Below are 15,169 nucleotides of genomic sequence, written 5' to 3'. Positions count from 1 at the left end.
TGCATGTTTCCTGGCTTCTGGTAATGTGAAAAGAAGCGAAAATTTGCTGAGAACGAGTCAGCAAGTACCGCCGGAGGTACTTGACGGAACTTCTGGGGGTACTCGAGATTTGAAATAAAACAAACATGCGAAATCCTTTAAAAATAATTTTTGAATTAATTCATTTTTTCAGGAAAATTTAAGTTCTTCAAAATAATTTTATGTTCAGTAGGTTATTCAATGTCATTATTGTGAAAAGCCAGATTCTCCCCCATATTAAAATTATTCGACCCAAGTTGTCACGTGCCACCTCTCGTTACCTGTCATGTTATTTTTGTCAACACATCTCTTGTATGATCCCAAAAGAGGACACTTTGTTGAATATTTTTCTATGGATAAATATTTATTTTTATTTCTTTCTTTTTTAGAATAGATCCGGGATTTTATGTTGATTATTTTTCTGTGGGAACAAATATTTATTGATAATTAAGTTCATGATTTATTTGTATTTTTTGATTTATTTTTCTTAATGTTTCAAATTTTCTGTGGACATATTTTTTTAGTATTATTTCTTTTTGAGAACAGGTCTGACACTTGATGTTGATTATTTTTGTGGACATATATTCATTTACGATTACGTTCACGGTTTATTTTTGTGAAGCGATTTCTAGAATAAGCTCAAAACGGGACATTTTGTTTAATATTATCCTGTGGACAAATATTCATATTTTTTTATTTTTTATATTTATAGTTGTTTTGTTTTTGATATTTCTTTGAATCAAAAGAGGACATTTTCGGTTGATTATTTTTTGTAGACCAGTACCATACAAGTTTGAAAGGGTCTAAAATAAATAATAATAATAATAAATAAAATGTAATAAATCAAACACTGATGGCATGTTTTAAGATTTTTTTTTTTAAAGCTTTGCACTGGTTACTAAAAATATATTTCACAGGGGGTACATCCCTGAAAAATTTTTTTGAGAACCACTGGACTAGATAATTTATTAGCCTGGTTTTCGGCCATCTAATAGTTTTGACTGCATTTTGCTAACCCGTATGCTAATCTGATCCTAGCTTACATCATACGTCAACTGTTTCCAGACCGGGTGTTAGCCTTTGCTCTCTTTTTGCCGTCCGCTGTACTTAAAACATGCGCATTGCACGTTTGAGCGTACATCTGCAAGCATGTGTGTTTGTGTCAGCGGCGGCAGTCAGTGATTAGACTCTGCTTCCCCTGTGTCAGCACTGATAAGCAGGGCCGGCCTCCCTTTGATATGGCCAGCGGTCTGTCAGAGCCCCGTTCCAGACGGACGGCTTATCTGCAGCGCGCCGCTCGCTTCAACGGCTAACGTTTCGTCCGCACTCGCTCAAACTCTTAACTGTGGGGACACTTTTTTTTTTTTAAGGAGAGGGGGGGAATCAGCTGCAAAAAAGATCAACAAAACGCCAGTCTATCTTCTGAAGAGAGTTGCACCAAAGTCGCTTCAAAGTCTATGCTTTTCTTTAATGGAGGGAAAATTCTTAACTGCGCATTTTCTAAAGCGTAATAAAAGCCAAAAAAATGGCATATATAATCAATCTTTTGATACTCTCAACTGTAATCTTGAACTCCAAAGAATTTTGCATTGTCTAAAGCAGTGGTTCTCAACCTTTTTTTAGTGATGTACCCCCTGTGAAATAGTTTTGCAGCCAAGTACCCCTTAACCAGTACGATGCGTTTTGGGGTTAAAAAAAAAAACAGAAAACTATCATCAGTGTCTGATTTATTAAACTTTAGACACTTTCAAACTTCATTTGTATCGGTCCACAAAAAATCATCAACCTAAAGTGTCCTCTTTTGGAGTATAGAAGAAATCCATTATTAAAAAAAAGAACATTATTAATAAATATTTTACCTAAAAAGAAAAATGGATATAAAGTATAAAAAAAAAAAACTATAAATAAGTATTTATCTACAGAAAAATATTCAACATAAAGCATCCTCTTTTGGATCATAGAAGAAATCTATTATAAAAAAGAACATTATTTTTTTAATATTTTACCTAAAAAAATGGAGATAAAGTGCAAAAAAAAAACTATAAGTATTTATCTACAGAAAAATATTCAACATAAAGCGACCTCTTTTGGATCATAGAAGAATTCTATTATAAAAAAAGAACATTATTATTAAATATTTTACCTAAAAAAAAAAATTGAGATAAAGTGCAAAAACAAAACTATAAATAAGTATTTATCTACAGAAAAATATTCTACATAAAGCACCCTCTTTTGGGATTACAGTAAAGAGTTTTTCACAAAAATAAATCATTGACTTCATAATTAATAAACACTGTATTTGTCCCGCCAAAAATAATCAACATACAGTGTCAAACCTGCTCTCAAAAAGAAAGAATTATAAATAGACGTTTGTCATAAGAAAAAGATTAAATTTTGGGGAACATAGTACAGATGTGTTCACAAAAATAAATTATGTACTCGACAGGTGACGAGCGGTGGCACATGACAAATTGGGTCGAACCATTCGAGTATGTGGAGATCCTGGCTTTTTGCAAAAATAAAGTGATAATACATATGTATGATTTTAACTACGAATTATGATAGGATAGGATGTAAGCAGGCAACCATTTTTCTGCGTAAATATCAGATGCCACATCTTGCGGCTTATATTCCTGTACGGCTTATCCCTGACCAATTTTTTTTTCCTGCAACTCATCGTCCTGAAAATACGATACGTTGCCTTCATTATCGTGAATCTTGTCTTTTGTCCTGCAGGAGTGTCGTCCTTGCGCCCAAGAAAACGGGCATGACATCTCAGTCCCCCACCGTCGCCACAACCGCCGCCTCCGCCCCGACTCCTCCCGCCGTGACGCCCGCCGATGGCGTGGCCGTGGTTTCTTCAGGAGATACATCTCAGACTAGCAGCTCTGCAGATGGTCAGTAGACACGCGCGCATGTAGAGGGCATGCAGGGAATTACCTCGCTCTGCGAGAAATCAATATTTATTCAACAACGCTACTCTTCTGGCTGCCTCGTGAAGCGTAATGTGCTTATCTAAGGCCCCAGTGCACACAGCAGTGCCACACTTAATCACATAAAGCTCTGACTCGGAGAGGTTTTTTTTTTCTTCAAATTAGGTTTTGAAAATATATGAACAGCATAGAGCATTTGAAAATTTTCAAAAGAAAAAAAAGCAAAAACAAAACTCTCGAGTAACCCCCGAGCGAAACGAAAAAGCAGTAAACAGAAATGATGAAATAGAAATTGCAAAATGTTGTCAAACCCAATATTTTGTCGGCGGGATATGAATTAAGATCCGCCTGTTTTTATCCAGCTCAGGGGGCAGCCATGTTGTTATTTACCGTCAACTGAAAATCACAATTGCTCAGGTAACCAATCGTAGCTCACCTGTTTTCTGTGTTTGGTCATGTGACATTTCCAAGCTGAGCACCTCTGATGACATTTTCAGTCGACGGCATGTGTCAAAATGGCCGCTGGGCTGAGATAAAAATGGCTGGATTTTGCAAATGCATATATGTATATATTTATCCACACAACTTAATCACCATGTAAATTCTTCCATTTTTACCCCTATATTTTTGTTCTAAATGTTATTTTTTTAACACTTGAAATGTATATAATGCAATATTTGAAATTTTGATGTGTTATACTGTATATGCTCCAATTTTGAAGCAATTTATATGGGGACAGGGCGCAAAAAATGCAGTTTTTAGTAAAAGAAAGCGCAATTTAATAAAATGAATCCAGAAACCAACATATTTTAGGTATTTGTTTGCAATTTGATTAAAAAAAAAGTTTTACTATTTAATTGAATCATAATGATATTCTTGATTGGCATCGGCATTGATTTTAATAGTTTTTTTAATGTAATCGAGGTATTTTTCCCCATTTTTCCACAAATTGTTTTTATTCTTAATTTCTGATTGTCTTAATAATCATAATGTCTTCGCCTGACTTCTCTGATTGCTTCGTTGCCATTCCCTTTAGCGTAGCTCCATCCAGTGGCTGCTTGATGCAATCCCAGCTTCTACTGTAGCTTCTATTCTATGCGCCTTATAATGCAGTGCGCCTTACATGTATTTTTAAGAATGACAATTGTCCTTTCCGAGGACTTCTTCTTGGACTTCTTCTCCCGTTTGGAAAAATGGGCAAGGGTTGTAATCCTCCTCTCGCTCCTCCATATTGAGCCACGCATTATCTTATTTATGAGGCACGAGGAGGCCCATTTACCGTGGGATCAATCGGCGCGCGTGCTTCCCCGTTTCAATGCGCAACAATGCTGTAAAGCAGCTTTTAGACCAACGGTCCAACCACTTAAAAAACTAAAATACTGTGACTTTTCATAGTAGGTCACTTTCCAAATTGTGTAACATTATTTCCTGGCGCGGGGGGGGGGGCGGCGAGGTGTACCTCGCGCTAAGCGAGTGACAGTGAAACATTACCAGGCTCTTAAGCATGTAATTTAGAGGCCACCATCACAAAAAGCTCTGAATTGTAAATTGATAAGGAAGACGTATTGTGCCCGGAGTACATCATCCGCTATCTTAACCATAAAAATTATACTTGTACCCCCACTTGCCCTACTCCGCCATAAATCGCCCCCCCCTCCCCACTCTTCCAACATTTGAATGGAAGGCATTGTATGATTTCATAAGAGGCTTGTTTCCACGCCGGTTTATGGCTCTTGGCCGCTCGTATAATGTATTGCCTCCAGTGTTTGTGTGAGTCCAGACTAATAACCGAGGTCTATGGTTTCCCCCTGCAGCGGGCGGCCAGGTTCCAGCGAGTACTAGCTTGCCATCTGTCCCCCCGCTATCCCCTGTGACCCAGCACACGGCCCCCAACATGAGGTGATTCATCTTGTTTTTTTTTTTTTCCCCCCACTCCCTTCACACACAACGTCATGTAAATACCTTCTCATATTGATTCGAATGTTCCCCATCAAAAAAACAAAAACAGGCGTGAAATGGAGACTCTTTGGCCGCGGTGTCATCTCGATGATTATTTTCTAGCATATCAGAGCGTCTGGAACATGCCCTGGAGAAGGCGGCCCCCCTCCTCAGAGAGATTTTTGTGGACTTTGCCCCGTTCCTCTCCCGGACCTTGCTGGGCAGCCATGGACAGGAGCTCCTCATCGAGGGCACCAGTGAGTATGAAGCGCTGGACGTTAAACGCTTTGAACTCGGGATTACGCTGCGAAATTCAAAACACTATTGGATTTGTCAAGAAGTCATTCAATCCCAAAGACGTATTTATACGTTTTGAAGAGGCCACACATTCAATCCCATGTATTTATTGATATTATTTTCCATTTTTTTCAAGTGTTTGCCTCCAAGATTGTCTCAAAATGGATGGTTACTAAATTATGTACTACATCAATTTATCTAAACAAGTATTAACTCTTTCAGTGCCAAGCGTTATCAGAAAAGGAAAACTCTGCTTTCAAGGCCAACGGAATATTGTGTACCGTATCTATGGCATGCAGGTAATACATATTTTGTATGTGTGGAACACTGCCATCCTATGGTCGCGGTTGTCACTACAGTGCTCAATTGTCTTATATTAGCTAAGCATTAGTCAAGGGTGTCAGCCACCCTCCATAAAAAACGTATTTGATGAGAATTTTAGTATTTATTATTGTTATTACCATTAAAAAAGACGAGAATTGCCGTCCATGGCACTAAAAGAGTTAAAATAATCAATAACTTTACACATTAAAGTATTTATGTACGTAATAATTGGTAAGTGCTCTGAAGTAATCATTTTTTTTTTAATTTTTGCAAAATAGTCATCAAGCACTTTAGTCAGAAAAAAAAGTTATTGTATCTTTAAAAAAGTAACCACGTCTGTGCCATTGAATGAGTTAACTAGGAACAGATGTATTTATTGTATTATTTTGAATATTTTGTGTTTTATGTTCACTTGTATCAATGACAATAATATTTATATAATAACATCAGTAAAAATAATTATTGGTCACTGCTGTGGTTGTTTAAGTTCTCTAAAGCTGAGTAAGACCAAATGTTCATGATTTACCCTAAATCTCATAAGAAAAATATCAATATTGATTGAAGACATATTTCTGAGAAGAGTTTTGCAAATGGCCTTACTTTTTTTTACCCCATTTAGTAATGAATGATCAACACCCCAAATCGGACCTGTGCGGTTTCTTCCCAGTTGTCACAAAGGACAATGACTTTCTGTCACCAATTTGCCACGCGCAGCTCTGTCGCGAACGCCGTCGCCGCGTCGTCCGTCACTGGAAAGCGCCATTGAATTCGGGAGATTCGACGAAGACTCCAGATGGTCCGGTCTGGTCCCCGCCGCTTAAGCTTCCTTTAACGCAGTGGCGTGATGAGCCGGTAGCAGCGCTTGAAGGTTTCCAGGGACCCGGGTCAGAGGCCAGAGGCCCCTAATAGCAGTGTTTGGGATGTCTGCTGCCACCAAACAAAATGGAAAGTTGATTGATAGTTGCGGGAGGGGGGTCGGGGGCCGACGGAGAGGGGGAGGTGCGCGTTTGCGCGTATCCGCCGCCCATCTCTCGGTCCGGGCCTCCGGACAATCCGGCGGCCGCCTTGATCGCTTCAAACGTCCCCGTGCGTGGCCATTAGGGATCAATAGGGGACATATGCCGGCCCCGGTGCGACCTGTAATACTAAGCCCAAATATGTATTAGCTTACATTAGCATCATGTCAGCTCGTTAGTCGCGTCAATACTCGCCGCGCCCTTACAGATGGTACCACAGCAGCTAACGCCTCAGCTTTTTCCATCAAGCGTCGGCAGTGCGAATTTATGACAATGTTTGAGTCCCAAAAGTGTCCGAAAAGAAAATCTACAACAAACTACACATCGTTTCAAGGTTCGAAGAGAGCGAACGGAGCGTCTGGCTTCGTTCCCATCAGGCTGCGTTTTTTTTATCCTCATTAATTTCGTAACGACTCACTCCCAACTGTATGCTATTTTTTGGTTATTTACAGACAATATATTTTCTCACCCGCTCGCAAATAATATCACACTATATCGTTATATAATTCTTTCAATCCCAAAGATATTATTTGTTTTCACGGTCCAGACAGTCTGTGCTGAGTTACTAATTTACTTTTTTTTTTTTATATTAAAGCCAAAGAGGTTCTCAAAACAGTTTTCCACCTAAACAAACAAATAAATAAATAATATGGTCCGGTTTAGTGACGAAAATTCTTGAAAGACTCATTCATCTCTGGGAGAGAAATGGTTTCTCCATACTATCCTGTTTATTTCTTTTTTAAAATCTGTTTCTCCAAATTGTACCACTTTATTATTTTTTTGATTGATTTATTTGTATGTAATTATTTTTGTGTTTATTTTCTATATCTATACGTGACCGTCAGTGTCAAGGAAGGCGTCTTTACAAACAAATTCTTCTTCTCATTATTATTATTATTATTTTTATTTTTTTTTTATTCCAATATCAACCACTTAATTTACTTTTTTAACTTGTTCCCTGTAAATGATACTATCCCTTTTCAGTGCTCTCGTTTGCATGCGTCCCCGCGTCCCAGACACCAAATTTTTTGATTTGGGACGCCTTCTTTCAAATCAACATGTCGTACGCCTCATTTTTTGACATCACAATATTAATCATCATCCATCTACTCTTTTATTCAACAAAACTTGATGTCCTACAAACATTTTTGACAACTTTGTCCGCCATGTTTATTTTGATGCCGCGGAAAAGAATGATGAGAAAAAAGCACACAGCTTCGTTCAATAAATGCTTCAATAAATGCAATAAAGTTCTACAAATGTATGCCATGATTTTATTGGTCCGGCCCGCCTTGGAATAGATTTTCCTCCACGCGGCCTGCAAGTTTCCTGCTCTGGATGGTGCAGTGGTTCTCAAGCGGTCCACCTATTTTCTTTTTCCCTATCATCAAGTTTTGGGCCACATACAAATGATCATATTTCATCAATATTTGCATGCAACCCTGACTTTGTACCGTTCCAAACAATGACGGACTGGACGTCGCTGGAAAAGTGTAGCTAAAGATGCCCGTTTGATGAAATCAGACCAACCCTTTGTCCGGTTTGTATTTCCCGCAGGCCTGGTGTGCATGAAGTCCAGCAGTTCAGTGGTGGAGCTCGTCATGCTGCTCTGTTCGCAGGCAAGTCTCTCTCGCGTCTTTATCTCCTCTCTCAGATGCCCTTTGCGGTAGTTTTGATTTATCCGCCTCACCTCCAGTGCACTAAATCCAGCAGCGCAACAACAACAGTCAGGCCTCAGAGCCACGCGGTCACTTATCTCTCCATTCCCGCTCCGGTCCCGTCCCCCCGACGGGGCCGGAGGAACCGGATCGAAGGCACCTCCGCTCGTAGATATCGGCCGCGCGGGTCAAGGGTGGGCGACCCGTTGGCCTCTCCTTTGACCCCGGCTCCCGGCGCCCCTCGCGGGCCCGAACCCGCGAGGAGGGACGATGTCGATTTGATGGCGCTTCGCATTGATTGGCCCTTGTCTCTCGGACGCCTTTGTCGTCAAGTTTATTTAGCCGGCCGCCACGTTCATGAATACTAATTCCGGGATCATAAGCAGGCGTGGGCGGATCGATGACGGCCGCTGTCAATAGCGTCATTGCGGGATACCCGATTAGCATCGCGCTAGCGACGGGTGCTCCGTTACTCCTGTCGATCTGAATCCGATCGGACTGCTTGCCCGCCGTTTTGTTAATTACGCCTTACTTTTCACCTTAACATAGTTCCATAAACGATTCGCGAGGGGATTTTGTTACTCAACTTGAGATGGGGAAGGTATTTGTCGGACGCGCGATTTTCACAAAGGGCAACGACACAAGATTTTACCAGTGTCGTTGGGCAAATTATAGCCGAATGCACAAACGCGTTCACGGGTGCTAAATCGATCTCGAGACGTGAGCGCTGGGGCTAAGTGGCCCACCACGCCTTGGCACTCAATTTATATATATATATTATTAGGGTATGGTCGAAAAAAGTTGACCAAGTCTGGTAAATCGGTCTTAAAAATAAGTCAATTAAAAAAAAAAACGACCGCCATGAAGCTCCGCTGGAAACATGCCTGTGCCGCCGTTTTCTACACAGACGTTTCTTGCAGATTTATGCAGTGTTGCAATGACGGCAAGGGAAAAAGGCTCCCCCAAAAAACGTCAGAAGTTTAAATGCCCAGACCATCTTCACGTGCAAGATGTGAACTACCCAAAAGAATGAGGACTGCGTTATCTGAGAATATAATCTGTTACTACAAGGAACAATACCTGTATTTTGGTTCAATTTTAGAAATTATATCCACTCCAACACACATTCAACATCAGTAAAAGAAAACATTTCAAATGTTTTTTTAGATCAGTCAATGACTTGAATATTTGGAATCATTGATAGAAGAATCCATTTTTGAAAAGATTGAATGGAAGCAGCTCTGTACAGACAATACATAGAGTACATAATTGTCTTACAGCAATACTCAACCATATTTATAATTTGAATATTTGGATATTTGGAATCATTGATAGAAGAATCCATTTTTGAAAAGATTGAATAGAAGCAGCTCTGTACAAACAATACATAGAGTACGTAATTGTCTTACAGCAATACTCAACCATATTTATAAATTCCCAACAGTATTTTTACATGTCTTTTAGCCACCTGTGTTTTGATGCCATGCCATCTTTTATACACAAAAAAAAGGGATACGGTATAACATCGTGTGCCTAGCTTATTATTATTACTATCTTTTTTTTGCGGGACAAATTCATGATAAGTCACAGCTGTTACAATACCGAAAATGAGATTTATTTATATGAGGAAATGCAGCGTATTTATTTTCAAGCCAGGACGACAGCCGACGATGAGTTTGTTTTTCTCGATTTACCGCGCGCTAATACAAAAACCGCACCTGATAAACGATACATCACCTGAAGCCGCGCTTTCCTGTTTTATTTTTATCGGCTTTAATTTGCCAAATAAATAATCGCCGGCTTCGTGCCGTCTCGCGTTTTAACCCCTTCCCGTTATAACGGCGGCGGGAACGGCGAGATAGAGGCGAGAATGACGGGCTCTAATGCTGCTATTTGTCATATCTGTCAGAGTGTTGTTTAATGCTAATCTAATCAAAGGCCGAATCTCGGTGATTGTTCCAGCTAGGCCCGACTGCCCCCCCCCCCCCCTTTTTTTTTTTTTTTCTTTAAAGGGGGGTCCCAGAGTCTGGCAATGCTCCCTCTCCGCCAAGCCGTCCCCACCTAATCTACACGCGCGCGCGCACATCCACGCATTTTTCGGGGAAGCGGCGGGATTGGCTTGCGCGGTGTTGATTGCTTCCATAAATCATCCGGGCCAAATTCTTTCACAGCTAATGCAAATGTAATTTTATTGTGAGCGGGGGAAAAAAGGGAAACGCAGGGACAGACTTTCCTCAGGGCTAAATTACTGCATGTAATCATTTGAGTGCGTTTGTTCTCCGGCGCGTGATTGATGATGTCATTTAGCCAGCTCCTCCCTCGCTCGCAGGAAGTGCCCCTTCCCTGCGCAGGAAGCGCCCGAGCGGCCATCTTGAGTGAATGGAGATTGGGGGGGGGTTGACTTTTTTGATTGATTCCCAAGCCCACCTCGTCGTTGGTGTGATCTCACTCTTCCCGTGTAAAATTTTAATTAATTTCCCATGCGTGGAGATGGAGTGGAGGCGGGGTGAAAGGTCAGGAGGCGAGGGACCCCAGAGCAGTTTTTAATCAGGGACCCCCGAGAGAGTGGCGATGGCCCGCCGCATCATCGCGCCATTGAGGCGGCAATTCTAAACCGCTCTTTGACGGCCGACTCTTTTCCAAACGGCCGCAACAGGCCGTCCAATTAAAGGCTCGTTTTCAGTTAACCGTTTGGGTGGCAACTCCGTATTGATTACGACCGAATGCTGCATATACAAACGGAGGATTAATGGCTACAAACCGTACTTTCAAGAAGTCCCGTCTACATCACGGATGTACCTTGCATCATCCATCTCAAATACATACAATTTAATCAGTCATTCAATCCCAAAGACTTTTTTTCCAGACATTCAAATCCACAGTGCTTATTCACATTTTTTTTGCTTATTTTTCCATGTTTTTGGATAAAGGAGGGTCTAAAAATGGTTGGTACTAAATGAATTAAGTTTAAAAAAAAAAAATCACTTTAGGTAATGAAATACTAAAGTAATTGAGTATTTTAGGTAATCTAAGACTCAAGTGAATTAAGATAATTAATTACTAATTTAATTAGATACTAATTGATACTAAAGTGACTACGTACTAAAATATTTAAGTAATCAATTAAGCTAAGGTTAGTAATTGTTTTCTTTAGTTAATTACGAAAGTAATTGTTTACTTTCCGGCTTTGTTCATTTACTACAAGCTATTTTTAGACTTTCATTTTAGCCAAACAAACAGAAAATATCAACAAAATACATCAATAAATACCTGGGATTGATTGCCAGGACACTTAAATAAATTAATAAATAAATAATGTTTTTGGATTGAATGAGTTAATGTCGGTCAGATGAAGTGATATTTGATGGTTAAACTGTTTTTTTTTTTAATTAAAAATAAATTTATGAATTATTATTTAGGTATAAGCAAAACTAAAAGCTGAAGTCCTTTGTATTTTGGATGAATTTAAATAAATGGTAAAACAAAACATGATCTCTGTCAGCATTCAAAAACAAACATACTATCATACTCTTCAAATCAGCTTGCTGTGGTATGCTTTGGATTAGTAAACCCCGATATGCCTCATGTTAGCATTGCTGAATGGAGTTCGGGAAAGTACACGGTATCTGACTAACATAAAACCATAAAAAAACAGAAAAAGAGTTGTGGACTGAGCATAGAGCCGTGGGGTACACCCGCTTTGACTGGGGCTAGGATGATGACCATTTCATTTAAATGCGCACTTTGGCGCACCTATTCCGAATTCTCATTTAGTTGAGTGGCTCGCTGCAACGTGTCACATTTGGCGTTGGAAAATAACCGCCATCCGCCATGTAACCAATCTGTAATTTACCCATCAATCACAACCGTATCCACCGTATACATTTGTGTCAATGTGGTTATTTTAGCTAAATTATACCTTGTAAATTGAACACCACCGGTCCTCTGCTTATTTGATATATAGCAGACTTCAGTATTTCCCCAAGTACCGGCAAAACTTACTAACCTCAACTCTCTGTTTATCGGCCCCATTCTTTTAAGCCGTCGAATTAATAAGTAATATCCCGCGCTCAAAGGGAAGCGCTCTTCCCCCCTCGGTCCGTCCGGCGCCGATATGAGGAATCATCTCATCGGTTACCGGACTGGTGGAGTGCGTGCGCGCAGAAGGCCATAAATCTCCGCAGTAGCTGCATTTGTGTCCTGTAGATCAGCCATTATTGTCCGGCCCTCTGTCAGCCCATCCATCCTTCAGCCATTTATCAGAAATGCATCTTGGACAGGAGTAGGAAGGAAGGAAGTAAGTTATAAGGTAGACAATGTAGCATAGGGCCTTAAAAAATTCATTTTAAATCACCGTATGTACCGTATTTTCCGCAATATAAGGCGCGCCGGACTATAAGGCGCACCTTCAATTAATGACATATTTTCAAATATATTTCATTTTTCAAACTTTTTCCATATATAAGGCGCACCGCATTATAAGGCGCAACATTTGAAGCAGTCTAACTTTATTAGTAGATGACAAAGCAGCTTTTTGACAACTTCATTCGCTCCCAAAATGAATAAACAGCCGTCTTATGTTTTATTTTATGAGTATTTCCGTGACGGTTTATCTTTTAACGGCATGGTATAACATGTAGTGCAAGATTTCTATCAGGGAACTTTTCCTCCAGTGCAATCACAATATAGTAATTCTCAAAGTAATAACAATAATAACTCAAATAATAACTCTAAACTCTCAATAGCATAATAACTCAATGTCAATATGGCCAACCGTGTTCAAATGTAAACACACAGAAGAAACAGGGAAAATTTATTTTATCACTTCATTCCCCATCTACCAATCCCAATATTGATTCACATATAAGGCGCACCGGACTATAAGGCGCACCATCAGCTTTTTAAAAAATTAAGACTTTTAGGTGCGGCTTATAGTGCGGAAAATACGGTACTATTCCAGAGAAACTAATGTGACACACAAGTATACATGACGTTTTGTTTCTGTTACTTTCTGAGTGGGTTTCCGATAAAAAAACAAAAAAAGAAACATTTTTGCAGTTATTTACAAATACTACAAAGCCCAATCTGAATATTGATCCATATATAAGGCGCACCTGATTATAAGGCGCACCATCAGCTTTAAAAAAAAAGGCTTTTAGGTGCGCCTTATAGTGCGTAAAATACGGTAGTATAATATTTCACCCAGTAGAAACAAACCTCTCCGTAGCACCACCAGCCACCTTCGACGTACTTTTTGAGACAACGCCTACAAGAACATCATGCGTCATCTTAAAAACGTTACCCTTCGGTTGTCCAAAATGGATCAGAAGAACTATAAATAACTCACAATTAGCTTTGACCCAATGGTTTCCATAATCCTCCAGTAATCCACTTAGGGCACATTATCATTTGTTCCCAGTGGCTCCAGTCAAAGTTAACCTGTTTAACAGATGGGTAGCTCTCTTGTCGGCCTGTGGGGGGGGCAGACATTGACTTCCCCAAACACTTTGCTCCTCCTGACCCTTTCACCCGTTGACCTCCAGGTTAGCGGCCGGAGAGAAGTTCACACCCCCGCCGGTAGAGATCAGGAGTACTCAATCCATCTGGTCCACCCAAAACCGGGGAACCGCTTACCATCGTTCGTAGAGTTGGGTGTCCAAAATATGGCCCGGGGGCCAATTGCGGCCCACCGTCCACATTTTGGCGGCCCGCCGCGTACGCTGCTATTACACAAGGCACGAAATAAATGCATCGTGCAAATAAATTTTGGGCTTTGTGCCTCATGCAAACACATGGACTGTGTTTCCATTAACTTTTAAAAATTGCTCCTTAAATTAAGTCAATGATTCACAAAACTATGTTGCAAAGAAAGACGGAAAAAAAGATATAAAAACATTTTGACATGGCCTAAAAGCTTTGATGGTAGACAGCATCTTAAGAGTTCGGGGTTAAAAAAAAAAATCCTTATTTGTCTCATTTGTTTCATAAATACATTTTATAAACAATGTGTAAACATTTGCTTATGGTAAATTTTGCGGTACTGTAAATTTTTACAGTGTTTTTTTTTTTAGTAAGTTAAAAAAAGTCAGTCTCTTTTTTTGTACACGGAACACGTTAGGACACCCCTGATCCAGCGCTACATCATTAAAAATTTGTAGCAAGGCTAGCAGCTATTTAAAAAAAAAAAAACAATAAACTAAAAAAAAAAAATTATAGTATTTTCCCAAGCTTGATGCATGTGCAAAATTTCATGAATTTTCATGCATGCGTAAACCCTCAGCATTGTTTTCTTGGAAAACAGCGCGTTGCTATGGTAACAGCTTTTCTAATGTAGCGGTGTGATCTTAACTCTCTGTTCCTCATCTTACAGCAGACGCAAGTCACAGATGATTCAAATTAGTCCCCCCCCCCAAAAAAAAACGTTAATATAGCAGTCCACATCTGTACTCACATCCGAACCCAAGTAGTCTTACGTATGAATTGGCATACCGCTAAATGAGCGCGGATCCCCGCCAAGGCGAGAGTTAATGATTTATAACCACGAATTTCCCCCAAATTAGTTGTTGGAAAACTAATTAACAACAACGCCTACCTGTTCCAAAACACAACCGAGCTGAAAATTGTACCGTTTTTTATGGCTCCTTACTTGCAAAGTCGAAGTTGTTTCAAGTGGAACGCGGCCTCGGAATAGCAATAAATCAAGTCCCGCGGTCATATTTCCTCGGAGCGGGGCTTTGATGGATCAGTCGCAGACCGCCTCGCGCCGACCACTCGGGGAGTCCGGCGGAGAGGTGAGAGAAGTGGCGAGGAATGCGGCCGATCCGGGGGACAGAAATACTTTGCGGGCCATCATTTTCCTCCGTTGCCGTCAGAAGGCGCGCCACGCTGCGCGGTCAAACGGCCCCGGCGAAAAGTTCAAGACCGGTGCGAGTCGCTGTTATTCTTCCCGCCTTTAACCCGCCCCCGATCCCCAACCCGGTGCCCC

The 15,169-nt window shown here is 40.4% G+C and overlaps 1 protein-coding gene across 5 annotated transcripts in view; it reads left to right on the top strand.

The window, feature by feature from the left end:
• lrba (LPS-responsive vesicle trafficking, beach and anchor containing) overlaps positions 1-15,169 on the top strand; it is a 192,523-nt gene that overhangs the window by 52,264 nt on the left and 125,090 nt on the right. For all 5 annotated transcript variants that reach the window (XM_088418509.1, XM_088418513.1, XM_088418512.1 and 2 more), the window contains exons 30-33: positions 2,755-2,915; positions 4,766-4,850; positions 5,013-5,146; positions 8,084-8,145. In XM_088418509.1, coding sequence (XP_088274635.1) covers positions 2,755-2,915; positions 4,766-4,850; positions 5,013-5,146; positions 8,084-8,145 — 442 coding nt within the window. The remainder of the gene's footprint in view (positions 1-2,754; positions 2,916-4,765; positions 4,851-5,012; positions 5,147-8,083; positions 8,146-15,169) is intronic.

This window comes from Hippichthys cyanospilos, chromosome 7 (assembly GCF_059441005.1).
Source record: "Hippichthys cyanospilos isolate Australia breed blue-spotted pipefish chromosome 7, RoL_Hcya_1.0, whole genome shotgun sequence".
In the NCBI taxonomy this organism is placed as follows: Eukaryota; Metazoa; Chordata; class Actinopteri; order Syngnathiformes; family Syngnathidae; genus Hippichthys; species Hippichthys cyanospilos.
The sequence above is the reverse complement of the archived record's forward strand: the minus strand, read 5'-3'. Positions and strand labels throughout refer to the sequence as shown.